Source organism: Microcebus murinus, chromosome 6 (assembly GCF_040939455.1).
Source record: "Microcebus murinus isolate Inina chromosome 6, M.murinus_Inina_mat1.0, whole genome shotgun sequence".
Lineage (NCBI taxonomy): Eukaryota > Metazoa > Chordata > Mammalia > Primates > Cheirogaleidae > Microcebus > Microcebus murinus.
Genome location: NC_134109.1, coordinates 83621241 through 83648053, shown reverse-complemented (window position 1 = coordinate 83648053; position 26813 = coordinate 83621241). Strand labels below are relative to the sequence as shown.

The 26813-nt window shown below is 47.4% G+C and overlaps 2 protein-coding genes across 2 annotated transcripts in view; both read right to left on the bottom strand.

Annotated features, from left to right (window-relative positions):
• Window positions 1-6078, bottom strand: part of SORD (sorbitol dehydrogenase) — a 30545-nt gene extending 24467 nt beyond the window's left edge. The window contains exon 1 of the mRNA XM_076004316.1: window positions 5839-6078. Coding sequence (XP_075860431.1) covers window positions 5839-5904 — 66 coding nt within the window. The 5' untranslated portion in view covers window positions 5905-6078. The remainder of the gene's footprint in view (window positions 1-5838) is intronic.
• A 7197-nt stretch (window positions 6079-13275) lies between these two features.
• The window catches only part of LOC105872580 (sorbitol dehydrogenase-like), a 34969-nt gene continuing 21431 nt past the window's right edge, over window positions 13276-26813 (bottom strand). The window contains exons 4-9 of the mRNA XM_076004315.1: window positions 25245-25404; window positions 23571-23689; window positions 21036-21101; window positions 20194-20369; window positions 16855-16976; window positions 13276-15070 (exon numbers count right to left, since the gene is read on the bottom strand). Of these exons, the coding sequence (XP_075860430.1) occupies window positions 14905-15070; window positions 16855-16976; window positions 20194-20369; window positions 21036-21101; window positions 23571-23689; window positions 25245-25404 (809 nt within the window). The 3' untranslated portion in view covers window positions 13276-14904. The remainder of the gene's footprint in view (window positions 15071-16854; window positions 16977-20193; window positions 20370-21035; window positions 21102-23570; window positions 23690-25244; window positions 25405-26813) is intronic.

Genomic DNA, 26813 nt, shown 5'->3' with positions numbered 1-26813 from the left:
GCTATTTCTTTGGGCTATTTACTACTCCCTAATTCCCTTTTAGAGGAGTTTTAGAGTCTACTTTTAGTCTCAGGTGCCCATGACTGATAAATCCAGTTCTGATATTAAAGGGTTAAGTAACCCCCATCTTCTATCAGGGTAATCTCCCTGGTTTAATCCAGCTGCTGATCATATACAAGCAGCTGGCTCTGCCACCTGGTGGCAAAACTAACCAAGGAAAGAGACAGGATGCCTGGGACAACTTAAGCTGCCAGTGTTCGTGCTGCCTCCTTGGACAATCCCCTTCTCTTCACACAAAAATCTCAACAGTAAAGTATGTATGGCAAGGAGGGGACATTCTGAATATGTTGTATTATAGATATAGAATTATCTCGTTTTAAAAAATATTACTATTAAAGCAATTCTTTTGAACTAGGGTATAAAACATTGACTCAAAGAGCAAACTCTCAAGAAATATCTTCATTAAACCCTGATTAATGTTTTTTGGATTTTGTTTAGAGACAGAGTCTCAATCTGTCACCCAGGCTGGAGTGCAGTGGTGTGATCATAACTCACTGCAACCTCAAGCGCTTGTGCTAAAGCACCTCCAGAGTAGCTGGGACTACAGGCACACACCACCGTGCCCAATAATTTTTTTTTAACAGGCAACATCTCCTTATGTTGCCCAGGTTGGTCTTGAACTCCTGGCCTCAGGCACTCCTCCTGTTTTGGCCTCTCATCAAAGTGCTAAGATTACAGACATGTGCCATTATGCTCAGCCCCTGATTAATGTTTAAATTTGATGCTGATGAATTATTTTCTCTGCCCTTCATAGTTAAACATCAACCCAATATTAAAAAATGATTATTTTTTAGCCGGGCATGGTGGCACATGCCTGTAGACCCAGCTGCTCGGGAGGCTGAGGCAGAAGGATGGCTCCAGCCCAGGAGTTTGAGGTTGCTGTGAGCTAGGCTGACGCCATGGCACTCACTCTAGCCTGGGCAACAAAGCGAGACTCTGTCTCAAAAAAAAAAAAAAAAAAAAAATGATTATTTTTCCTTTATCTTACCTCCTTGTTGGCTAATCATAAAACAAAAATCTGACATCCCTTCCCTGGTGTTTAGTTCCCTGGAAGTAGAGGCTGTTTCATCCCTATTCTTTTCCCTGTTCAAATACTCATGCCTGAAATCTGGAAGAGCTGGTTTTCAGAAATAAGGGAGATAGACCAGGCGTGGTGGTTTAGGCCTGTAATCCCAGCACTCAGGTAGGCCAAGGTGGGAGGATCGTTTGAGCTCAGGAGTTCAAGGCCAGCTTGAGCAAGAGTGAGACCCCGTATCTACTAAAAAAATAGAAAGAAATTAGCTGGACAACTTAAAAAAATATATATATATATATATATGTATACACACACACACACACACACATATATATTTAGCCAGACATGGTGGCGCATGCCTGTAGTCCCAGCTACACGGGAGACTGAGGCAGGAGGATCGCTTGAGCACAGGAGTTAGAGGTTGCTGTGAGCTAGGCTGAGGCCACAGCACTCTAGCCTGGGAAACAGAGTAAGACTCTGTCTGAAAAAAAAAAAATGAAAGAAAGAAGGGAGATAAAGTACACTCAGAGAATGGTTGATGAAGCGTTACTTATCTGTGATATAATAAATACAGAAATTGAGAGGAGCATTCAGAAATGTTTATAGCGTTTCGACACCATCACAACATCCACATGTAGCAATGCAAACATATCCATCCATGGCCAATTGGAAAGAAAAATAGAATTGGTTCTTCATGATGGATAGTTGGTGGAGCACTGTATTAAAGTACCCAGCACATGCCTGGAATGCAGTAGGCACTCAATATATTAATTCCTCTCATTTCCTTACCATTCAAGTGAACCCTAGAGCACTAACAAAATAAGCTTGCTCCCACCCCTAACCCCCCAGCCAAATATAGCTTCTGTGCAGAAAAACTAATTTGACTGTTTTATATCCCAACTTCATAACTAGTAATTCATTCCCCAGTCTAGAGACTGACCAAAGAGGCATAAAGTAATTAGAACTGGTAATGCAGTCGAATATGAGATTATTGCTGGGGCCACATTATAATAATTTGGTTAAAAATTGTCCATATGTTTGAAGGTCTCGGTCTTTATCCATCTTTTTCCATCCTGAGATGGTTTAAGTGTTCAATTCTCATGGGCGCTGGCCTCCTGCTTCACTCTACAGTTAGCAGGTACCAGTAGCGGTGTGTTGGATGCTGTGCTGGGTCTTTTACATGCATGATCCCATTGAATCATCATGCCACCAAAAGATGAATACTACTATTGTCCCCACTTCATGGGGAAATCGAAGCAGAAAATAATGTGTTGAGTCATACAACTAGCAGCAGTAGAACTGGGACTAAACTCCCCTCTGGTCCCCTCAACTTGGCTTATGACCTTCTTGCTATTGCCATTTAAAGAGGACCTCAGCAAGCTGACAATATTTGTGGATGGGCTGCTTGCTTCTTTATGCAGCAACTTGGCCACTTCTCCCTTTGCTCCCTCAAACTCCCAGACTTTCTCTATAGAAAATGAGGGGGAAACAGAAGTCCTTAAGGCTCAGATTTTTGTTTTGTTTTCCTTATTATAAAAGAAAACTTCCAGTCTCTCAGTGTGTGTGTGTGTGTCTGATTTATCACCCAATTTATAAATGCTCCCTCTCTTGCTGTGGTAGAGGTGATCACTAATTACCTAGCAGTGGAGAAGGTTAATTTTTTGTTCCCTGTAACCACAGCATGAAGAAAGCAAAGAATCATGCCTTCTCTGTGGGCAGGGGGGAGGCTGGGTATTAGGTTCTCTTCCTGCCAGGTAGGGGACAAGCAAAGTGGACCAGGTCACATTTTCCCACAGAACCACTGCCCTGGATGCTGGCTGATAACTGGCCTCCCCTGAAGCAGGAAGGCAGTGCTAGGAAGGGCTGAGCCCTTGCTTCCCGATTCAGAAGGCTTCAGAATGTTGCTTCAGATTTTAGGAATAGGAGTTTCCCCAAACAGCTCCCTTCATAGTAGTTCCTAAGGCAATGACCATTTTAATCAGCAGAGCCTGCCTCTAGTCCCCCTTAAATGGGACATAGCCTGCTGGGCATCCACATTCCCAAGAGGGCACTATTTGGGGCAGGACAACTCTTTGTTGTCCAGGATAATGCTATGAACTAAAAAGTCTACAGTTATGTCCTTTAGTCATTGTGACAACCAAACCTCCCTGACACATTGTCAACGCCCCCTGGGGAGGAGATGCAATGCTGCTCAGCAGAGAAACAAAGGACTCCTGAATCTACATCTCCAGCCTACATAGCATCCCTGCACTCCACACCCCTGTACCCCAAGGGAATTTCCCAAAGGCACCTTGTGTCCTGACTCAGAGACATCTTAAACTCAAAATTTAAAACCTGATCTCATTTTAATCTACCCTGTCTAGTAAATGACTGCACCCCCTCCCACTCTCCAACTGAACACAGGAGTCCTCCTGAATTCACCCCTGAATACTTTTACCCAGTAGTGTACCAGTCCCACAAGCACAGGTGAAATTCTCTAGCCCATCATATATTCTAGATCATCTAGTATCCAGCCACTCCATCACAGCCCCTGATCCAGGCAGAGAGTAGTCTCTCTCTCTCTTTTTTTTTTTTTGAGATTGTCTCACTTTGTTGTCCAGGTTAGAGTGAGTGCGTTGGCGTCAGCCTAGCGCACAGCAACCTCACTTCTGGGCTCAAGTGATCCTCCTGCTTCAGTCTCCAGAGTAGAGGGGACTATAGGCATGTGCCACCATGCCCCGCTAATTTTATATATATATATATATATATATATATATATATATATATATATACACACATATATATATATATATATACATATAACTAAGCCAATTAATTTCTTTCTATTTATGGTAGAGACAGGAGTCTCGATCTTGCTCAGGCTGGTTTCGAACTCCTGACCTCAAGCAATCCGCCCACCTCGGCCTCCCACAGTACTAGGATTACAGGCCTGAACTACTGCGCTGGCCGAGAGTAGTTTCTAATACAAAGCTGAGGAGATCAATTTTAAGGTGAGCTCCTCCTATCCAGTCTTTTGTTTTTGTTCTACAAGGTTTTGTTCTACAGAGGAACAATAAAGAGAGGTAGTGTGTCTGAGCAGTGGGAGAATATGAGTTTAGGAGTTAAGGCAGAGCAGAATTTAATTCTAGTTCTGCTACTTATTAGGTACACGGCCTGAAGCAGGCCCTGAGCAGATGGAGGGCCAAGGGCCTGTCCCAGTAAGGCCTTTACTCTTTGAGACTTCCATCAAAGGCTCATGTGTCTTGTTTACTTCATCTGTCTGTCTCCCTTGGGAAGCTTGGGGGCAAGGGCTTTGTCCTCTCTCTCTAGGCTCCAGTCCCCCAGCCCAGAGCTTGGCATATAGTAGGCACCCTCTCATCTAGTGAATGTTTATGGAACGAAGGACTGAGTTGGAAATCACTCTGTAAGCTGTGTAGAGCTATACTACCGGTACTTCTTTTTCCTCATAATACCATTTGGCTTTCATAGCAATAAACACCAATAGCATCACTTTAGTTCAGGACCTTGGGTGGAGGTTGCAAGGTGAGCACAAAGAGCACTATAATGGGAGTCTGAACTTCTGAGTTCTTGTCTTGGCTCTGTTAACTAACCAAGCCTATTACCTTGGGTATGGCACGTTCTTCAACTGAGGAAATGGAGCTTTGGCTTAGGACAAGGGTTTTTAGTCTACGGTCTCCAGACCCCAAGAGGGTCTATAAAGGGGAGTCATTGAACAAACTGAACTGTAAACTCTGTTTGCATTCTGTGAGGAGACCACAGATTCCTGCTAATCTAGATAACCCAGTTCCTCTATTTTGATCCTGTTGCATGTTCTTTGGAGGGGACAGAGGGTCAGGGGAGCAGCAGAGATGGCTGGCAATGCTCCCACATACCCACCACCATCTCAGACCTATCTGAGTGGGACTTTGTCAAGGGAGCCCTGGCATGACCACAGGGCTGACTCAGCTCCCTAAACCTTGGCTCTATGAGCCAGGGACCAAAATGCAAGGTCTGAGGTGAGGCAGAGGAGGCATATACTGAATGCTCCTAAAGTACTAAAGGGACAGGGCCCTGGGATCAGAAAGGAAAATGGTTGGAAAGTGAACCAGATGTGGGCTAATGGAGATAAGGAGCCAAGCAGCATTAGAGGCTTGGGGACTGTCAAGATCCAGAAGTCTGGCGCAAGCAAGGGGAAGGCCAGGAGTTCTGGAGATGGAGGCCTGGACTGGAAGGAAAGGAGGAGCTGGCACTTTCTGCGTACTTCCTAAGTGCTGAATACTCTTGTGATCATAATAATCCTGCAAGGGAGGTTTTATCAGTCCCAAGCAAGGAAGATTAAATTCCATAGTTTTTAAGTGTCCTCTGTACCCACCCACCCCCACCCACCTGCCACCTCCATCCCAGTCAGACTGCCCAGAAGTCAGGGGAGTCTAACTACTTAGTATCTTTTCTGAAAGGCACAATGACAAGAGGCTGGACTGTGAACCTGCAGCTGGCAAAGGAGGGGAAAGGCTTCAGTTAGTTTGCAACTCCTGTTCTGGGCGCCAGCCACGTGCCAGCCACGGGCCAGGTTCCAAGAGGCTTGCCACAAGATCCCGGCCCTTAGCAACAAGCCCCCACCGCCAACCGCAATCTCCCAGGGCAAACAGCTCGGATGCCTGCAGCCAGGGCGCTTGAGGTGCGGACCGCCCGGGCTTGAGAGGGAAGCCAGGACCGTCAGTGGCTGGGCTCGGAGCGGAGCGACGCAGGGTCGGATAGGCTTCCCACCCTCCTTCCCGTTTTACCAGGCGCAGGTCCCCGGCGCCGTGCACCACCAGGGACAGGTTCTCGGGGTTGCCCTTCGCCGCCATGTCGCTCTTTCACTCCCGGGTGCTGTGTGTCTGAAGGTTGCGGATCTGTGGTGGCTCTGGTGGCTGCCCCGCCGGTGGTCCGGTGTTAAATGGTGGGAAGCGGGGCCTGAGCTGGGCGGCGCGCGCGGGGCTGGGCCGGAGCGTACCGGTTCCTGACAGCCGAGGCGGGGCGGCGCGCGCCGGGCTGGGCCAGAGGGTACGGGTTCCCGACGGCCGGGGCGGGGCTGGCTCTTGGCTGGGCCGGTGTGGGGCGGGGCTGGATGGGGGGGCGGGGCTGGATGGGGCGGGGAGGGTGCGGGGCGGGGCTGGAGCGGGGCTGGAGCGGAGCTAAAGCGAAGCGGGGCGGGGGCGGGGGCGGGGGCGGGCAGGGCCGGGGCGGGGGCGGGGGCGGGGGCGGGCAGGGCCGGGGCGGGGCGGGGCTGCCCGCGGCTGCCCGCCCACCCCGTTGCCCGCGCCCGTTAGGGAGGCCTCAGGCTCTGGGCTGCTAGGCTGGAAGTCGCTCCTGCTCCATCTGCAGCGCAGTGTTTTTGCCTGCCTCACATCCAAGCCGACATAGCCGTCCTGAAAGTAGCCTGTAGAGGCAAAAGGTACCGGACCGGCGTTCTCAGACTCCAGCTGCAGAAGCGTGCGGATGCCCGGGACCAGCGCCCAGAGTCCCGTGCAGCAAGTCTAGTGTGAGGCGCGGCCCGAGTGTGTCTGTATCACTGGCAGTGAGAACGCTGAGGCTGCGAGCCCCACCACAGCCATGCAGCGTCCATGTTGCCCCGCGACCCCAGCATCCAGCAAAGGCCCTGGCATGAGTAGGAGTGAATGAATTCTTGCATCGTGCCATGGGCCTGATGCATCGGTATAAAGAAGCTGTGAAACGGAATTTGTCAACTCCTTTCTCTTAACCGCCTCTGCTCCTTCTATTAGAAGCAGGGTTTCTGCCCAAATTCTTCCTTCAAGCCTCTCTCTACCCTCTGGCAAACACTACAGAGATTTCGGTCTCTGGGGAAGGAACTGCTTCTCTACAGGCCCTAAGCCTCTAAGGGCCCCTCCCTCCCTTGAGGGCAGTGCTCAAGGTTTTGTTCCCTAAGGCCTCTTGCCCTCTGAGAGCCCCACTGCTGATCCTCCTAGCCCTCTTTGGGAGACTCCCTAGTGGCCCCAGCCCCTGAAGATGTCTCCCTGTGGCACTGCATGCCAAACATGGGACACAGCCTGCACTTTCGCTAGTGATCACTCCTTCCCCAAATGCACTGGAAGTCGTCTGAGGGCAAGGCCTCATTTCTTAACCAGAACCCGGTAAAATGTTCTGTACAGTACAGGAGCTCAAAAAAATATTTTATGGTGAAGGTGGATCAAGCTCTGAAGCCCCAATCATGACAAAAAGGAAAGTGTGTGTGTGTGGCTGTGGACGCACGGTAAGGGGATGTTACCAGGTGCAACAATACAAATGAATGGATTTTTGCAGGGACTACTTATAGAGTCAGTTTCTTGCTTTGAGACACCACCCACAGCACTTAGTTGTGCACAGCCTGTTCTTCCAGGAGCTCTTGTACTTGGCTGCTGGGCAGGCCTTGATTGAAGAGATGAAGCACCTGCCGTCACTCATGCGCTGAATTTAAAACCTAGTGTCCCCTCCTTGCCCTGTAGAGACCAGCTTTCATGATCTCCCAAGCATGCTGAAGGAAAAGGCGCCAGGAAGGGCTTAAGATCTGAGGATCACTTGAGGTAGACACTTCTTGACTTTTAAATTATAAAAACTAGGCTGGGCCGGTAGCTCAAGCCTGTAATCCTAGCACTCTGGGAGGCCGAGGTGGGCAGATTGCTCAAGGTCAAGAGTTTGAAACCCGCCTGAGCAAGAGCGAGACCCCGTCTCTACTAAAAATAGAGAGAAATTAGTTAGTCAACTAATATATATAGAAAATATTAGCCGGGCATGGTGGCGCATGCCTGTAGTCCCAGCTACTCGGGAGGCTGAGGCAGCAGGATTGTTTGAGCCCAGGAGTTTGAGGTTGCTGTGAGCTAGGCTGATGCCACGGCACTCACCCTAGCCTGGGCCACAAAGCAAGACTCTGTCTCAAAATATATATATATATATATATATATATATATATATATATAAATTATAAAAACTGAATGACTGGAACCAAAGCAAAGGTCACTAAAATAATGACACAATGGCCACGTGGAGTGGTATTTGTTTCCTCCTGAGCAGTAATACTTCAAAACTGTTTCAAAGGTTGTTCGCTAGGGATAAAGATATTTGGAGGCATGGGAGAAAAATTTAGAAATATATTCTACGACTGCGGCTCTTTATAGAGAAGGTAAAAGAGTGAGTCAAGAAGTATTCTTTCTCTCAGTTGATTAGATCTAAAAAAAAAAAAAGAAAGAAAAGGATTCTTAAGAAACTTATATTTTTAAAATAAAAAAAGCAAGTTGTTGTGCTAGTATTTAAACTACTTGTTGTGATACTTCTACATAATTTCCTAACAGTGGCCAGCATTCACAGTGGTGAGAAACATACTTTTCTAAGCATTTTCCTTAATAAGTGGTAAAATGCTGGCTGTGCCTTTGTTGGTAGCCTGCTTGGCACAGCTGTGGGCCTCTGCTCAACTTTCCCAAATGGCGCAGCACTTTGAGATACTCTCTCCACTGGATACCACTTTAACATCTTCTCAGTAAATTTCCACTATGAAAATTTATTTGGAATTTAAAAATTAAATCACAGGGTTCATATCTTATCAGGCCACACATCTAGAAGAAGGGAGACTTTAACCCATTACAGATAATGGGTTACTACAGGTCGGAATTACACAGTGTACTAACAAGAAAAATCAATGTGTTCTTCATGTTCAGAGCAGTTGTAAAATTCTATTGCTGGCTTTCTCTATCAGGTTATCAATCATTCAATTACCCAAACCTAGTTATTCACAACAACAAAAGAAAGATAGAAAGAAAGAAAGAAAGAAAGAAAGAAAGAAAGGAAGGAAGGAAGGAAGGAAGGAAGGAAGGAAGGAAGGAAGGAAGGAAGGAAGGAAGGAAGGAAGGAAGGAAGGAAAAAAATCCAATAGGTTTCTGAACAACTTGGAAATAATGTTATCAATGAAAGTTAAACTAGTAAAATCTATATGCAAGGGTGAGATTAATAGAGACCACCCTGAGGAACTATTTACATATCTTACAGTATGAAAGCACTAGAAAAAAGCATTGGAAGGGTTAGGAAACCAGAAGAAAGCACTAGAAAGGGTTAGAAAAAGAGTCAGAAAGCAGGAATTTTAGTTTAGAATAACCAGGGGAGAGGGGCATTTGGTAGTAGTGGTGGCAATGCTGGTGGCACAGGAAGAGTGGAAGCAAGGGGGCCTCTTACAGGTTCCTGCTATATGCCAGCTGTGGACGGTGACTTGGACTTGGATAAATGGTGGAAGTAGAGATGCAGTGAAGTGGACAGATCCAAGATTTAATTTAGAGGTAGGTTCCATGGGACTTGGTAAGACATTGGTTTATGGAAGTTGAGAAAAGAGTGGAATGGTTGACTCCCAGATTTTTGACACAACTAACTGGATGGATGAAGATGCTTTTATCTGATATGGGTAAGACTGGGGGAGGAGGTTGCGTGTAATTTTGAATAGCGTAAGTTTGAGATGCTCTTTGTTGCCGGAGCCAGCCGGTGATGTGTGGCACCTGGAGTTAGGGTGTTAAGGTTAGGGTTTTCTTCATCTAAACCTAAACTTTTCTTAAGATCAATAGGGCTATAAACACCTAACTGATTAGTTAAGGCAGTAGAGGTTAAAGAACAATCCTCCTTCTACTTAGTGATAACAAGTTTTTGATAACAGAAGTCTCTGGGAACTATTATATGGGAATGATATATGCTGACAGTCCCATACCATCACCAAGCAGATGGCACAAATATGCAAGCACACTCAAAAATCTATACAGTATAGGGCGAGGCACAGTGGCTCACCCCTGTAATCCCAGCACTTCGGGAGGCCCAGGCTGGGAGATAGCTTGAGCCCAGGAGTTCAAGACCAGCCTCAGCAACATAGCCCAGGAAGTTAAGGCTACAGTGAACTATGGACCACTGCATCCCAACCTGAGCAACAGAGTGAGATCTGTCCCTCCCGCCCACCAAAATAAGTATATATCTGTGCAATATATACAGTATTGTTAGGCTACATAAGCACAGTAGTAAATATATGTATGTGGCAAGACAATAAAATGACAATTGCATTTGAATTGCTCAGAAGACAAAACTCCTGAAGGGTCTTATAAATTGCGAGAATCCTATCATTGCCTTGTCTCTTGGGGTCTGAGAATCCAAGATTTACATATTAATACATGCCATGGCTTGAGTTTATCCCCACTACATCTCACGTTATTTGGTCCTCAGTGTGGCAATGTTGGGAGTGGGGCCGAACGGGAGCCCTTTGGGTCATGAGGACGGATCCCTCCTGAATGGTTTGGTGTCGTTCTCACAGCAGTGTGAGTTCTTGCTCTGACGAGACTGGATTGTTCTTGGGAATGGATCAATTCCACAAGAATGTCTTGTCATAAGCCTAGGACATCTCTTGAATTTTACCCCTTTGCACTTCCCCTGTGATCTCTGCCATGTTATGGTGCAGCACAAAAGCCCTTGCCAGAAGCCAGGACCATGCCCTAGAACTTTCTAGCCTGCAGAACTGTGAGCTAAATAAACCTCTTTTCTTATAAGTCACTCAATCTCAGATATTCTGTTATAGCAATACAAAATGGACTAAGACAGTATCTGATCCAACTGGATTTGCACCTATTTAACAGAGGCCAGAGCCAAAAGGGCACATTCCACACACACCTTCCTTACTTCTTCCTGGTGACTTACTAAAGTTCGGTGAAGAGTACTCAACGTCCACTGAAGTGCAGGGAGGCATCCAGCACAAGGCCATCAGTGGGACCCACTGCTTCACAAGAGCTGGGCCATAGTGCCCTAGGAAGTCCATGCCAGGCCTCTATAGAGTTGTTTTTTTGTCATGACCTGGAAGTAGTCCCACAGCTCAAAAGGACCACCAATTTTACTAATAAGGAAACTGAGGCCTGGAAAAATTGTGACCTGCTTTCCCAGAGAGACAATAGCTTCATTGCCTCATCCTCAGCAGCCACTGAGGACCCCCCTGACCCCAGATTCCTCCTGTCATACATGGCCTCGGGCACTCTTAGTAGATTTTCCTAATATCAATATTTGTCTCACCAGTCACCCTTACAATGTGTCTAACCTTTAAACCAGCTATTTTTGTTCTAAAACACAACTTCAGGAAATAGGAGCACAGAAATGTATGTGCAAGGGTAGTCTTTGCAAGCTCATAATAAGAGCAAAACCCTGTCAACTACCCAAATACCCAAAAGATCATGATTTGCTTTATAAATGACAGTATTTCCATACAATGGGATATGGTGTTTCAAAATAATGATGTGTATAATCATTGACACAGAAAGAAATTTAGCTGCTTAGTAAATGAAAACAAGGATTATAAAACAGTATGTAGAAGGACCCAGTTTCTTCAACATAATAAAGGCACTTAAACCAAAATAGAGAGGACCTATATTAGATTTAAAGAGGCTTAGGAGACATATAAACCACATATCACCTGTTTACATCCTGATTCCAGCAAACTTGGGGTTAAAAAGTAAACTTTTCTTTTTTTTTTTAAAGATAATTAAAGAAAATTCGATACAGATTGATTAGGTGTCAGATGATATTAGGAATTATTAGTTTTGGGGGTATAATAATGGAAACTAATAATTGTGATTTATAAAAAAGAGTTTTTATCTGTTATGAGTGAAAATGAAAAAGAGCAGGTAAAGTACATTCCCATGTATGTTTATAAATACACGCACATGTTTTCTATGTATAGAAACGCATGGAAGGGGCTGCAGGAGCCCAGGAATTCACTCCTATTGCATCACTACCTCCACTAGGAGCTCAATCAATATTGATTGACTCAACAAATCAGTCCCGGAATCAAGAATGTGAATTCCCCACAGCCCCCCAACCTTGAGGCCAGGCTGCCTGTGTGCTCTGTCACCAGTTCCTGGCACCTGGTTCGCTTTTAGTCAACACTGAGGGACCCACCCAGCCAGTATTACCAGCACTAGGGAGAGGGTGTAAGGTCAGAGAGCTGGGAAGAAGGACCCTGCAGGAAACCTGGAGGGTAGCAGGGGACGGATGCCCCATGCACCCCAAAGGACAAAGGAGACACACTGGAGCCTGCGATTTCCTCTTGTGGTCCACCTTTGGCCATGGCAGATGCTGATGTAAAGTCACTTCTGGACCCAATCCCTGGTTCTCTGATCATCTTGCCCTCCCAGATTCCCCTGCAAAGCAGAGTTCTGCATTTTCTCTCCTGTTTCCTATTTTGTGCAAAGGAGACTTATCAGGGAGTTGGTGGAGCAAGAGGTCAGGAGAGGCAGAGGCAGATAGGGCATGTATTGGATATTTGCTTTTTCCCCAGAACTATCCTCTGCTCGTGATGTCAGCCTAGACTCAGAGGCCAAATGACAGGGAAGCAATGCCCATCTAGCCCTGGTAAGATAGCTAGGACCAAGGCTGGGCCTGGCTCCAGGTGGCAAGGTCTGGTCAAGGCTACCCCTGGGTGGCAGGCAGGTCTCCACCATCCTTGTCCCCCTCTACACACTGAATTATTCTGAGGGCTCAGGGAGGAGCACGATGGAGAAGGGGCAGCAGTGAAGTGGCTTGGCGAGGAGCTCAATGCTCACTGAAGTGCCTCCAGGCCATGAGATGGTCCCTGGTGCAGCCACTGCCCCTTCCCTCTCTTCTACTGGCTCAGTCACTGAACTCCTTCCCTGGGCACCTGAAAGCCGGTACATGGGTACAGGTGTGTGGATGGAGATTGGTGCTCCTGCTGAGACCGCACAGTGCACCTTCCAGCCAGGAAGAGCTGCTTGGTGGGGGTGGTGAGCAGACTTTGTCCTCTGTCTGGACTCATCACACCTGTGAGAGGCAGCATGCTGTAAAGGATCTGATGCCAGGATTCCTGGGTTCTACCTAATCCTGAGCCAGCCACTAATTTACTGTGTGATTTGCCAAGTCACTTCCCCACTTCCCCAATGAGCCTTGGTTTCCTCCCTTGTTAACTAAAGGGTTGTTTGTGCTAGACAGTCTTAAGTTCTCTTCCAGCACTTACATTTTCCTCATCTGCAAAATAATGATTTATTTGGTTTGCTGTGAGGATTAGCGATGATTCATGTAAATCTCCAATAGTCAATGAAATTATATTTGGGTGCAGAAAATGTGTCACCTTCAAAAATCCTGGGATCCTGCCCCTTGTGAAACAGGTAACGTGGATCCTTTCTTCCTTGCAAAGGGGCATAAACGGCAGCAGGAGTCAGACACCACCAACAGAATTTATTACGCAAAGCAGTTTGAGAAATTCCAGGCATAGGTCTCATCCAGTTACAAGAAAACCAGAACCTCCTTAAACCCGCCCTCCACCCACAGCTGAAGTGAGGAATTAAAGGCTAGAGTCCAAGTTATGTGAGGGCTGCTATATCATCATTCTTTTTTTTTAGACAAAGTCTCCCTTTGTTGCCCAGGCTACAATGAGTGCCCATGGTGTCAGCCTAGCTCACAGCAACTTCAAACACCTGGGCTCAGGCAATCCTGCTGCCTAAACCTCCGGAGTAGCTGTGACTACAGGCTTGCACAACCATGCCCGGCTAATTTTTTTCTATATATTTTAGTTGGCCAATTAATTTCTTCCTATTTATAGTAGAGACAGGGTCTTGCTCTTGCTCTGACTGGTTTAGAACTCCTGACCTCGAGCAATCCACCCGCCTCGGACTCCCAGAGTGCTAGGATTACAGGCGTGAGCCACAGTGCCCAGCACTCATTCTTGATTAATAATCTCAGAGTCACAAGTGGGCATGATGTAATTTGGCTAAAATTTTACAAGGAAGACCTCAACAATTAAAATAAGACAAGTTCGGAGATATCATTCCAATAACAGAAAGATACTGAGAGCTTTTAACTGGCTACGAGAGGGGGAAAGATCTTCTGTTTATAATAGCCAGAATCAAATGGAACTGTCTAATAATCATCAGAGAGTGTAAGCCTACGAGGAGATGCTAATCCTGCAGGGTGGGGAAGTTTATGAGGTGACCAAACCTCCTGGGCTAGTCAGAGGCACTATTTAAGGTCTTCCTGTAAATGTCCTCAGCTAGGAGATTCCTGGCTGCCCAGTGACAAGGGAAGGTGCCTAAGGGTAGGGGTCGGGGTGTTGGGTGGGCAGCTGGCTCTTCACCTGGCAAATGAAATAGCAGTTCTCAGCAGCTGAAGAAGGGATTTTGAAGAAGTGTTGAGAATTCCGCTCATTGTTTCCACATTGGGGATTGCAAGCTGATTTGATCTCACATGAAATTTTGGCTCTATTCATTTCATTCTTTTTAAAATTATCCTGGACCCAGGAAAGTTAGTCCCTTTTCTTATTCTCCTTTTAGCATCAGACCGAACAGCACTTATCTCCAGAAACATTGCGCTCTAAACTAAAACTGCTGACAATCCCTCATCGCAGACACGGAGTGGCAGATTTTTATGAAAATCAGTTTCTGGGCCAGTTAAGTCTTGACAAAGGTGTCTCTTCATAACTTAGCCTCCAGGTGCCTCCTGGCCAGTCGTGGTGGAACCAGGAACCAAAAAGACTGATTTCTCCCGTGACTCAGGGAAGGCACTCCAGGAACAAGGGCATTTCCCGGCACCTGCCTGTCAGACACTGCTCTGTTTGCTGAACTTTCCTCAGCATGAACAGGTCATTCAGGCTACAAGTTCCCCAAAACTATCCCTACTTGTGTATTTAAGGAACACTAACTCCTCTGGATAAGGCCTTCTGTTTACAAAGAATTATAATTAATAATTATTGAATCACCATTCAAAAGAAACTTTGGCATCAAAACCCACACCTACCCCTGCCCAGCCTGTTGGCCCTGAGGTGCTGAGAGGGGGGATGAGGGCAAGTCCAATTAACATCAAGGATTCTGGTCATTGGGGTCACACTTGATCATGACTTTCACCCCCACTCCCTTCTTGGATGTTTCAAAAGCCTCCAGAGCTTTCTCAAGAGGAAACCTATGGGTGACTAAGGACTTTACATTCACAGTCTTGGACGCCAGCATCGAAATCGCCACTGGCCACCTGGAAAAGATCACAAACATTACAAATTCAGCCTTCAAGATGACAAAGCCAGGTTCCCCAAAACTACCAGGCACAAGATCAGCTTGGCCATATCTATTTACGGCACTGTGGTTGTGCAAGGCCAATTTTACAGACCAACAGTGGAGGAAGGGACCTCACGGCTTGCAGGGGTACAGAGCCTGTTTCCATCATCCCCACGCCTTACCCCGCCATGTCTGCTTTGGAGACTACCATTTCTTTGGCATGAAGGCATATTATGGAGGCCGCTGAGAAAAGGCAGATAAGCTACAGGGAGGAGGTGCAGGATAATCCAGTCATACCCATTAGCGGCTCTGCTTGGCAGAGTTTGCTGGAAAACTGGTGCTCTGCTGAGGGCATGGAGATGCAGACTCTAACACTGGGAGTGAGGGACACTGCTAGGAGGGATGTCCCAGACAGAGGGCCCCAGCAGGGGAGAGGGTGGAGCAGTAGAACATGGGTGGGGTGAATTCAAACTCCCTGGCTCTCCTGGGTGGGCCATGGGGCTCAGAAATGGGGGCCACAGAGCTTCATTTCTTCCTTTTGTCCTCCTTTCCTTCTTCCCTTTAAAGAGGGAAAATGGAGACTTGGCTACTTAAGGAAATGGAAAAGAGAGGGCCTGGGTGATGAATGGCAGACACTTAAAAAGACCATGCTTCAGGCCGGGCGTGGTAGCTCACAGAGCCTGTAATCCTAGCACTTTGGGAGGCAGAGGCGGGCGGATTGCTCAAGGCCAGGAGTTCGAAACCAGCCTGAGCGAGACCCCATCTCTACCAAAAATAGAAATAAATTAATTGACCAACTAAAAATATATATACACGCCGGGCGCTGTGGCTCACGCCTGTAATCCTAGCTCTTGGGAGGCCTAGGCGGGCGGATTGCTCAAGGTCAGGAGTTCAAAACCAGCCTGAGCAAGAGCGAGACCCCGTCTCTACTATAAATAGAAAGAAATTAATTGGCCAACTGATATATATATAAAAAATTAGCCGGGCATGGTGGCGCATGCCTGTAGTCCCAGCTACCCGGGAGGCTGAGGCAGAAGGATCACTCGAGCCCAGGAGTTTGAGGTTGCTGTGAGCTAGGCTGACGCCACAGCACTCACTATAGCCTGGACAACAAAGCGAGACTCTGTCTCAAAAAAAAAAAAAAAAAAAAAAAAAAAAAAATATATATATATATATATATATATATATACAATAAATTAGCCAGGCATGGTGGCGCATGTCTGTAGTCCCAGCTACTCGGGAGGCTGAGGCAGTAGGATCGCTGAGCCCCGGAGATTGAGGTTGCTGTGAGCCAGGCTGACGCCACGGCACTCACTCTAGCCTGGGCAACAAAGTGAGACTCTGTCTCAAAAAAAAAAAAAAAAAAAAAAAAACCATGCTTCAACATCTCCCTTCCTCTCTCCTTGTGTCCCTCCCTTTCTTTAACCAGGAGTGAATGTTCTCTCTTTGGATCCCTATCATATCACATGACTCTCAGTGTGGCCACAGAGTGACTCTAATGAATAAACAGGCAGAGACTCTTGGTCCCAGAGGTGGTGTGGGGACTGCCCTGGTCTGGTGGGAGGTTGGCCACGTGGGCTCACCCACAGCATACTCACGTGTTCTCTCTTTGGATCCCTATCATATCACATGACTCTCAGTGTGGCCAAAGAGTGACCCTAATGAATAAACAGGCAGAGACTCTTGGTCCCAGAGGCGGTGTGGGGCCTGCCCTGGTCTGGCGGGAGGCTGGCCACGTGGGCTCACCCACAGCATACTCACGTGTTGCAGTATCGGAACACGCCCCTGATATCCACTTCCCGGAGGGCTGCGTCCAAAAGGGGTACAGTGTTCATCTCAGAGCCCAGCCCGACGAGCACCACGGTCCCACCAGAAGCAGTGGCCTGAAGAAGTCAGAACAAGAAAACTCAAAAGATAGAAACACACAGACTTCTCACTTACAATAGCACACTGTTGTCACACAGATGTCTTCTAGTTCCATCTATTGAGTATCCAAAACTCCAGAGAATAGGAATCTTGCTGTACCGCTGAGGGCATCAACAGGTCAACCAAACCCACCAGAGCAGCAGAGTAAACATTACTTTCTTTAAAGATCCTGAAATAGGCCAGGCACAGTGGCTCACACCTGTAATCCTAGCACCTTGGGAAGCTGAGGTGGGGGGATGGCTCAAGGTCAGGAGTTCGAAACCAGCCTGAGCAAGAGTGAGACCCTCATCTCTACTATAAATAGAAAGAAATTAATTGGTCAACTAAAAATATATAGAAAAAATTAGCTGGGAATGGTGGCACTGCCTGTAGTCCCAGCTACTCGGGAGGCTGAGGCAGGAGGATCGCTTGAGCCCAGAAGTTTGAGGTTGCTGTGAGCTAGGCTGATGCCACGGCACTCACACTAGTATGGGCAAAAAAGCAAGCCTCTATCTCAAAAAAAAATAAAATAAAATAAATAAATTCAGTACCAGATACTGGCCTCAGCCACTTCCGCGTCTCAGCAGCTGCTCCTCCCCCAGAGCGCCGCTCGGCAAGGCACGACCTTCACCCACCTCTGAGGAGCCACCCTCTTAGCTCACCGTTGGAGAAAACTAGCAGACGCCATACAAATGGGGAGGGCCACTGGAAGTCTGTGGTTTAAAAATGGCTTTTTATGTGCAGGTGGGCAGCTAGAAATATTTCTGTTCCACAGATGTTCATCCCAATCATAATGGATTTTGTCTTCCTGGAATGTTTATGTGCCTTGTTGCTTCCCTCAGGGGTGGCGGTGATATTTCTCCTATGATTTCCACATAATCCCACGTGAATGCTGTCCCTGCTCCAGAGCTTTCTGGGTATCACTGTGCTCAAAGTCATGAGAGACAGAAACATGGGTGATTCGTCCATGCTGTTTTCAGTATAGTCAGCAGCAGCAGCAACCACTTATGGGGAATATTCCAAGAGCTAAACGGTGGGGCTGTGAAAAGGCACCGGTCACAGCCCCCTCTCTGGGAGGAAGCATACGCCGTAGGGAGAGCCCTGCAGTGCAAGGCAAAGAGGCAAAACTTGGGGCATGGGTAGTGTGGGGGACTCGCTCCATTGCTCCTTTTGAACTGTGGTGCCCGGGTCTTGCCCTCTCTGCCAGTTTTCTAGGGGCACCGTTTCCCCACTCGCACTCCCTCTCTACCTGGGGAGGAGGAGGAACACCACCAACTGGACATCCTGAGCTGCCAGGAGGCCAGCAGTTTGCTGACCACGGCCACGGAATGGTCAGGCTACCTGGCCATCATCCTGTGGGTGTGGCCTCCCTACCAAGGAGATGACATCAATTTGGGCCCAAGGCAACAGCCATGTCTCCATGTAAACACTATCCTTTCATTACCTGGGCCAAAGGTGATGCTCAGATATGCCCATATTTGGTGCTTCTGCCTGACCTGCCCGTTGTTGGCCTGTAGCATTCTACAGCACCTATCATGCATGAATGCTCCACTCCCCACGTCAGGAGAGATGCTACTTCAGGCCTGGTGAGGCCCTTGGGTCACATTCACCTCCACACCCAGCTCCAGTACCTGGCAACTGAGCCCCAATCGTCAACAGCTGGAGATGACAACTGTTCCAAATGCTCGAAGGGAAGGGCAGAAGAGGAAGGAAAATATGTCCTTTAAGTCCTTCGCCTTATACTGCCTCTCTGTGGAATGGAGGTCACTGACCTACCAACCAACAACTTGAAAGAAGCAGGCACACCTCACTCATAGTTGCCACAGCCCTCAGAGTGCCCAGTACAGAGCCTGGCACACTGCGGGTGTCCATGACGTGGCATGGGTAAATAGATCACACACAGATCCACCATGCCTCTCTCAGTTTTGGGTTCTCCTCGCCCCTTCCCACATGGTGGCCACTGTCTGTGACTCCAGCTGAAACTCAGGACAGGGCCAAAGTGTCACCTGCTCCCCAAAGTCTACCACTTCCTCAGCCCCTAGCGCCACTGGACACCTTGGTAGGAGGAGGTCAGGCAGCCCTGAGGGTGCCAGGCCTGAGGGTGTGCCACACAGCTCGAGGGCTAGCGTGCCCGGATGGCCTTGAGTACTGCGGAGTGTCCTCGAGCATGAGCCAGCTGTGACTCAGAAGGAAGGAGGAAGCCCAGGCTGCTGTGGGATGCTGCCTGGGAGGCAGGGGTGGGAGTCCCCTGTGGTGGCAGCTGCCTGCTCCCCACCCCTGCCCAGCCCTTCCCACCCTTGCACAGCTGTGGCTGGGGCTCAACTCCTAAGCAGACAGTTGGGGAAGCTCAGGCCCTGGGGCCAGGCAGGGCTGGCCTGAGCCCAACCCCACTTATGGCGGTTTGCTGGAGGCAGAGGTTAAGGTCATGGTGACTTGCCTCAAGCAAACCACAACTCTCCTGGTGTAAAATGATAACTGATTTTCAGAGCTATTGTGCAGATTAGGCATCATGTTTACAAAGTGCCCAGCAGAGCACCTGACATACAGTAGGGCTCAGAACCTACAAGTTATGCTTTTCCCCCTCTTTTCCTCATACTTTGACCTGTCAATGCCACTCCTCCTCCCACCCGTAACTCCCTGCCAACTTCCCATAAGTCGCTGGTGGGCAGCTGGGGAGCAAATCAGGCACTGGCAGCCCTACCCCAAGCTCTGGGAGGGAGCACAGCAGTAGCCAGCCGTGACCCTGAAAAATCACCTCACCTTTGAGACTAACTAAATCCATAGCTGTCATTTTGCATTGTGACTCAAAGACCCCAGCTTTCCCTAATAAAAGAGGGGATTTCCCCCCATTCAAGGGAGGCGTGGTTACCAGTTCTTCCTGTTGTCTTACCAAAAGCATTACACTTTTATGATTGCAGATACAATCATGAAAGCAATCCCACCCCAACGGTGTGGGCCACTTAGCATTTTTCAAGGCCCATGTATATTTGTCATCTTCTTTGAACATCAAGATAACCCAATGAAGACGTGAGGTACACAAGAGATAAGAGAACAGGGAGCCAAGAGAAGGATCAATTCTGCTGGAGGGGCAGTTGTGCACAGCAGGCAGTGGAAAGGCTTGATCGGGGAACTCCTTACTTCTGCCCTGTCCACTCCCCTCCTCCGGTTCCCCAAAGCTGCCCGTGTCCCACTCACGTAGATGCCAGTCTGGATGCAGGCTTCTGCCCCGGTGCACTCAATGGTGACATCCGGCTGGCACCCCAGCAGACCTTCCACTTTCCTGGCCACCTCCTTAGGGGTTTCCTTGGTGACCTGGAGGACTAAATCAGCCCCGACTTCCTTGGCTTTGGACAATCGAGAAGACGACAGATCTAAAGGTGAAAAGAAGTTTCTTTCAAACCAAGAAACCGGTGACAGATTAGGAAGAAGGTAAAATGGGGGTGCAAGGTCTGATGGCAACAAAGCTCTGGTGCACTGAGTGGTGTTGGTGAGTCCAACACACATGTGCTCACGCCCTCACATACTGCCATACATACCACACAGGTGCAACACACACACACACACACATGGTCACAGGTAACGACTCCTCATGAAACACACACTCATACCTTCTACACACCGCACGACACTCCTCACCTCGCACTTCTCACAGACAAGCTCTCTTGACACGTACACTCTCACGTCCCTTTCGTGTCTCCCGCCCCTACCACACCACACCCACCTTCATCCATATCACACCCACCACCACCTCCACAGGGGCTGAGCCCCGTCTTAGGACCAGGGGGCAGTATGGGCACCTGAGGACCACCCAAAAAGAGCCACAGCCTCTTCGCCATAGCAGCCAGCCCCACCCGTCACAAAAGACCCTCATCCTGAGCCCTGAGTTGGTCATCCCCAGGTGGGCTTTCCAATCCTGGGACCCAAGAGGGAGGAGGAGGAGCCCCTTTAGAAATCCAGTACCTCATGCCCCTGACCCGAACTGTAGGTCCTGCTGTTTCCCCCAGAAAGGAGATTTTAAAAGAAGAAAACCTTCTTACCAGTCATCACTACTTGAGCTGCTCCCATTGCTTTGGCCACAAGCAAACTGACCAGCCCTATTGGCCCTAAAGAAAACAGAACATGGGAAATCTTGTGAAATTCTTGTGAAATCTTGGGAATCTTTGTGAAATCTTAATCATCAGCTCTCCCCCTTCTCCAGGATGCAGATGGGAACTGTATCTTCCGTATGTCACTAGCATCTATCCCAGTGCCTGGCACATGAAAAGACCTTAACAACTAGGCCAGGTGTGGTGGCTCTCGCCTGTAATCATAACACTCTGGGAGGCGGAGGCGGACTGATTGTTTGAGCTCAGGAGTTTGAGACCAGCCTGAGCAAGAGTGAGACCTTGTCTCTACTAAAAAAATAGAAAGAAATTGGCTGGACAGCTAAAAATATACATATAAAAAATTAGCTGGGCATGGTGGTGCATGCCTGTAGCCCAGCTACTTGGGAGCTGAGGCAGATGGATTGCTTGAGCCCAGGATTTTGAGGTTGCTGTGAGCTAGGCTAATGCCATAGCACTCTAGCCCAGGCAACATAGTGAGACTCTGTCTGAAAAAAACAAAACAAAACAAAACTTTAACAACTGTTCATTGCATGCATAAGACAATGAATGCATGAGGAATTGCTCTCTACATGAAATATGCTCCTACTGCTGGGTTTTATTTAATCTTCTCAAACCTCAGAGCTAGAAATTTTCCACTTACTCTTGGGCACTGCTTGGAGATAATCTCAAAGAACCACAGGATTCAAGGAAACATACTTATTCAGAGAATAAGAAACCTCAGAGGGTCTGGCCTCATTTTCCTGTTTTCTCTTTGAACCCCACTTTAGTGAGAACCTGTCATACCTTCCCAAGGAGAGACATATCTTTCCTGGGTGCCCTCTGAGGATCACCCTGGAGGGTGTCCTTAAGAGAGCTGGCCCCTTGGGTCGACTCGGCTGCTCAGGCAGCTCCGGGATACCCAGGTGTCCAAGAATTAGCCTGAGAACAGCTGCTTCCCCACAGCATCTATGTGCTCGGTGACACTATGGTCTTAACATACAACACAGACCCACAAAATGAAGCAATGCAGAATATATTTAGGGATTTGTTTTTTGTACACACCCCTGGAAAACAATTTTGTATGTTCCCCCAGAAAACAACACACTGGAAAATAATACTTCAAATGTCTAAAAAGGGTGATTAGTTGAACAAAATACAGTGGAATACCACACAGTTATTAAAAATTATGCCATAACTCTTTTATCTATCGGCATGAAGAAATTCTCATAGTATATTGATCTTTTTTAAAGAGTAGGTAGAAGGAAGCAAATTTAGCATGGTCTCATTAAAAAAAAAAAAAAAAAACTAAAGGATTCTATACTTTTTTTTTGAGACAAGGTCTCGCTGTGTTGCCTGGGCTGGAGTGCAGTGACGCAATCACAGTTCCCTGCAACTTCAAACTCCTGGGCTCAAGTGATCCTCCTGCCTCAGCCTCCCAAGTAGCTGGGACTACAGGCACGTGCCACAACACCCAGCTAATTTTTTTAATGCTTTATAGAAATGGGGTCTGGCTATGTTGTCCAGGTTGGTCTTAATCCCCTGGACTCAAACAATCCTTCTGCCTCTGCCTCCCAAAGTGCTCGGATTACAGGTGTGAGTCACTGCTCCTGGCTCTGAACCAAAATATTAAAATATTAACAGTAGTTTTCTCAGGTTAATGGGTAGTATGTGTCTGTGTGCATGTATGCGCGCACATGCACGTGTATGGTATGTATGACCTATTTTCCTTTTCTACGGCAAAAAGGTACTACCTGGGCACATGTTTAAAAGCATCTGTCACCTGAGTCCTGCAGTCCGCTGGCTCATTGAGGCAAGTCTACTCCATATCCATGGCTCAGGAAGCCCTGTGGTCATTTACTTGCCAAAGAAAATGATTCACAAATACATATAGGAACATGGATCACACCCACAGGATGTGTGAGCTACTGTCTGGGTCACAAGCAGTTCCAAGCCTAGCATGATTCGGTCTGGGGCTACCACGGCTCATTCCAGGTGGCTGGAGACAGGCAGAGAAGGCAGCCAGCCACATCCCACTGCAGGCAGAGTGACGGCTCACGGTGGTGTGGACCGCACACCTCCCACTGACCAGGAGCAGGGTCTACCTCATCATGGATGGACTAGGCCATTTACTTCATTGATATGATAGCAAAGCTCAAAGAAGTTGCCATTCCCTTTACTACCAAAAATATTTCCCTAGTTTCTTTACAAGGGTTAACAGCAACAACAAAAAAAATCACAAGATTCATTCTTTAAATAAACAAAAGGGTTATACTGCTTAGGAAATATAATGTTAGTCACTATCATGTCTGTAAATATTCGTGTATTTAGCTAAGTGCTGGTTACTCAGGGAATGGGACATTGTAATCCTCCCATACCCAGAAGGATTCTAGAACGAACCCTAGCCCATGGAGGGGGAATGTGATGGGCAGAGGGGTCCCCATATTCCCAGTCAAAGATCCCATAACCAGGATGTTGTCTGTTTCTTACCAGCTCCGCACACAAGGACCTTGTTCCCCAAGGTGACTCCAGCTCGCCTGCAGGCATGGATCCCCACTGACAGTGGCTCAACCAGGGCCCCCTCCTCAAAGGTGACATTGTCAGGAAGCCTGAGAGTCATTCAACACACACAGTTAGAGCCTCTAAGTTAACCATAATACTGACAATACTATTATATTGTATATGCCCCATGTGACTATTAATATAGCTAACATTTACTGAGCATTTATGTGCAGGGCAATGTGCTAAGCAATTTACATACATTCAATCTTTTAAATTTTTGTTTGTTTGTTTGTTTGAGACAGAGTCTCACTTTGTTGCCCATGCTAGAGTGAGTGCCGTGGCGTCAACCTAGCTCACAGCAACCTCAGACTCCTGGGCTTAAGCAATTCTGCTGCCTCAGCCTTCCAAGTAGCTAGGACTACAGGCATGCGCCAACCATGGCCAGCTAATTTTTTCTATATATTTTAGTTGGCCAATTAATTTCTTTCTATTTATATTAGAGACAGGGTCTCTCTGTTGCTCAGGCTGTTTTTGAACTCCTGACCTCGAGCAATCCTCCTGTCTCAGTCTCCCAGAGTGCTAGGATTACAGGCCTGAGCCACCGTGCCGGGCCCATTGGGTGTTACTACTGTAGAGGACACTATTGTTATAGATCCCCTCTCTGGTGGCTGCAATGAACACCAATAATAGAGGACTAACCATGGTGATGTCTCTCTCCAGGATTGCTGGAAAGGGTGGGTGATTTCAGCAGCAACTTTCTATGGTTGCTGTAGGTGAGGTAAAGTGAGACTGAAAGACCAAAATCAACCCCTGTGAGTCAGTCTTATTCCTAGTGAGGTGAGGACTGAACTCTGATCTTTTTCTTTTGATAAAAACTCTTTCCTAAGGAGGCCAGCTGGGTCAGGCTGACAAATGGTAAATTCCTACTAAGTGGCTTTTGTTAACCAAATAAAGCGGTGGTTTACTTCCCAACCTGATTCTGGTATGGCATTAACATTACCTAAAAGATAGGAAGCCCCTGTCTTAACTCAAGCATCCTAGCAGATGCCTATCATAAATTTAAAATATCTTAACTCAAGCATCCTAGCAGGCGCCTATTGTAAATTTAAAATGTCCTCCTGTCTGGACCTCCCAGAGTGCTCATACCCTTATCTTAAAGTAAGCATATCCTTTCTGGTCTAAATAAAGTCTAACTCTCTCAGCCAATTGCGAGCCAAAGAATCTTTAAACCCACCTAGAACCTGTAAGCTCTTGCTTCGAAATGTCCCACCTTTTTGGGCCAAACCAATGTATGCCTCTCATGTATTGATTTGTGACTTTGCCTGTAACCCCTGTCTCTCTGAAAATGTATAAAACTGAACTGTAACCCAGCCACAGCGAGTCCACTTGCCCAAAGCCTCTTGGCATTGGTTCCGGGTAATGGTCCTCAAATTTGGCTCACAATAAATCTCTTTAAAATTATTTTACAGAGTTTGGCTTTTTTCCGTCGACAGAGGCTACCCTCCATCAATGCCACCAAGAAGGACAGCCGGCCAGGGGGATGCCTTGAGTTTAGAATGACCAGCTAAAAAGACTCATGAAATCACCATGGGAAATTAGAAGAAAGTTCCCCAACCAAACAGAGGGACAGAGGTCCCAGGTGGCACAGCCATGGGTACTAACTTGTAGCAAAAGTCTGCATTGTGCTTGTAGAACCTGCAGAGGTTCCCATCATCAGGGGGTGTAGCAGAGAAGAAGATGGTGGGTGATAGATTGTACCGGCCAATCTTGCAGAATTCATCGGTTTCTCGGGTAGCCCCAGGCTCAATGGCAACTCGATCACCTGGAGCAGGGGGAAAAAACAAAGTGCTATGTCTGAGGAGGGAGCAGAGTCTGCCGCCTCCTTGGCCTGATGATCCTGGTTCTTTGTTTTCCAGCCTTTGAAAACAAGAGCAGAGGCAAAGATGTTGTGAAGGCATGCAAGCTCACGGACATGCCACATGGGAGAATCTAGCAGCTAGATTCTAGCCCAATGAGCCATCCTCCTTCCTGGGGACTCAGGATGTCCCAGGCAAGCAGGAAAGCAAAAGAAGCAGCATAGACTCACACTCTGGGAGAAAAGGACCAGCCCACTTCTCCACAGCCACGTTTGGACTGCCCTTTTGCCAACTGAGTGACAAGCCAGCCCACCCCTCCAGCTCCAGTCATTTCCCAGCTTGCGAAACACAGAACCAGTCCCCTCTTGAAGACAAGCCAGCTCCACTTCCTATCTCACACTGCTGCAAAAGAGGGAGTTCGTGCACAGAGTTTGCAGACATTTTTCCTTCACATGTTTTAAAAATATGGGGCAAGGCCCTTACAAAAACAAGAGCTATGGCTGGGTGTAGTGGCTCATGCCTGTAATCCTGGCACTCTGGGAGGCCGAGGCAGGAGGATCTCTTGAGCTCAGGAGTTCAAGACCAACCTAAGCAAGAGGTAGAACCTGTATCTAAAAATAGAAAAATTAGCTGGGCTTCTCGGCCTGCTGCAGTACCAGCTCCTTTGGAAGCTGAGGCAGGAGGATCAGTTGATCCCAGGAGTTTGAGGTTGCAGTGAGATACATGATGCCACCTTTACCCAGGGAAACAGAGTAGGACTCTGTCTCAAAAAAAAAAAAAAAAAAAGGAAATAAGAATTTAAAAATTTATAAATTAAAAAACCTAGGAGTTGTGATTATTTCTTGTGTTCAGTCTGGTTGTGTTTAGACAATAACTAGGAGTCAGCTGATTTCTGGTTAGCAGAACCATGAAGGCCAATGAGCTGAGGAGGCCGCTGGGGCCCATACACAGCCAGCTTTGTTGTAGTTCTACGCGGTGCCTCACCACTTCTGCTTGGAATCCCAGCCTTACTTAGAATGACTGTTTCTTTTCCTACCTTTTATTATGAATATTTAAAAGCACTTGACAAAGTTCAAAGAATTATACAGTGAACACCAGACAACCTCCACCTAGATTCTTCAAGGACCATTTAGCGATGTTTGTTTCATCACATATCCACCCATCTACCCCTCCACCCTATCTCTGCTTCCATCAGTCCAACTTCTTTTCTGATGCATTTCAAAGGAGGCTGTGGACATCAGTATACTTTACCCTTAAATACTTCATTCTGCATACGCATTAACTAGAGTTCAACATTTATGTATGGTTCTTCCTCAAGGTAAAAATGAAATGCACACATTCTTAAGCGAGCTGTTAGGTAAATTTTAATAAATGC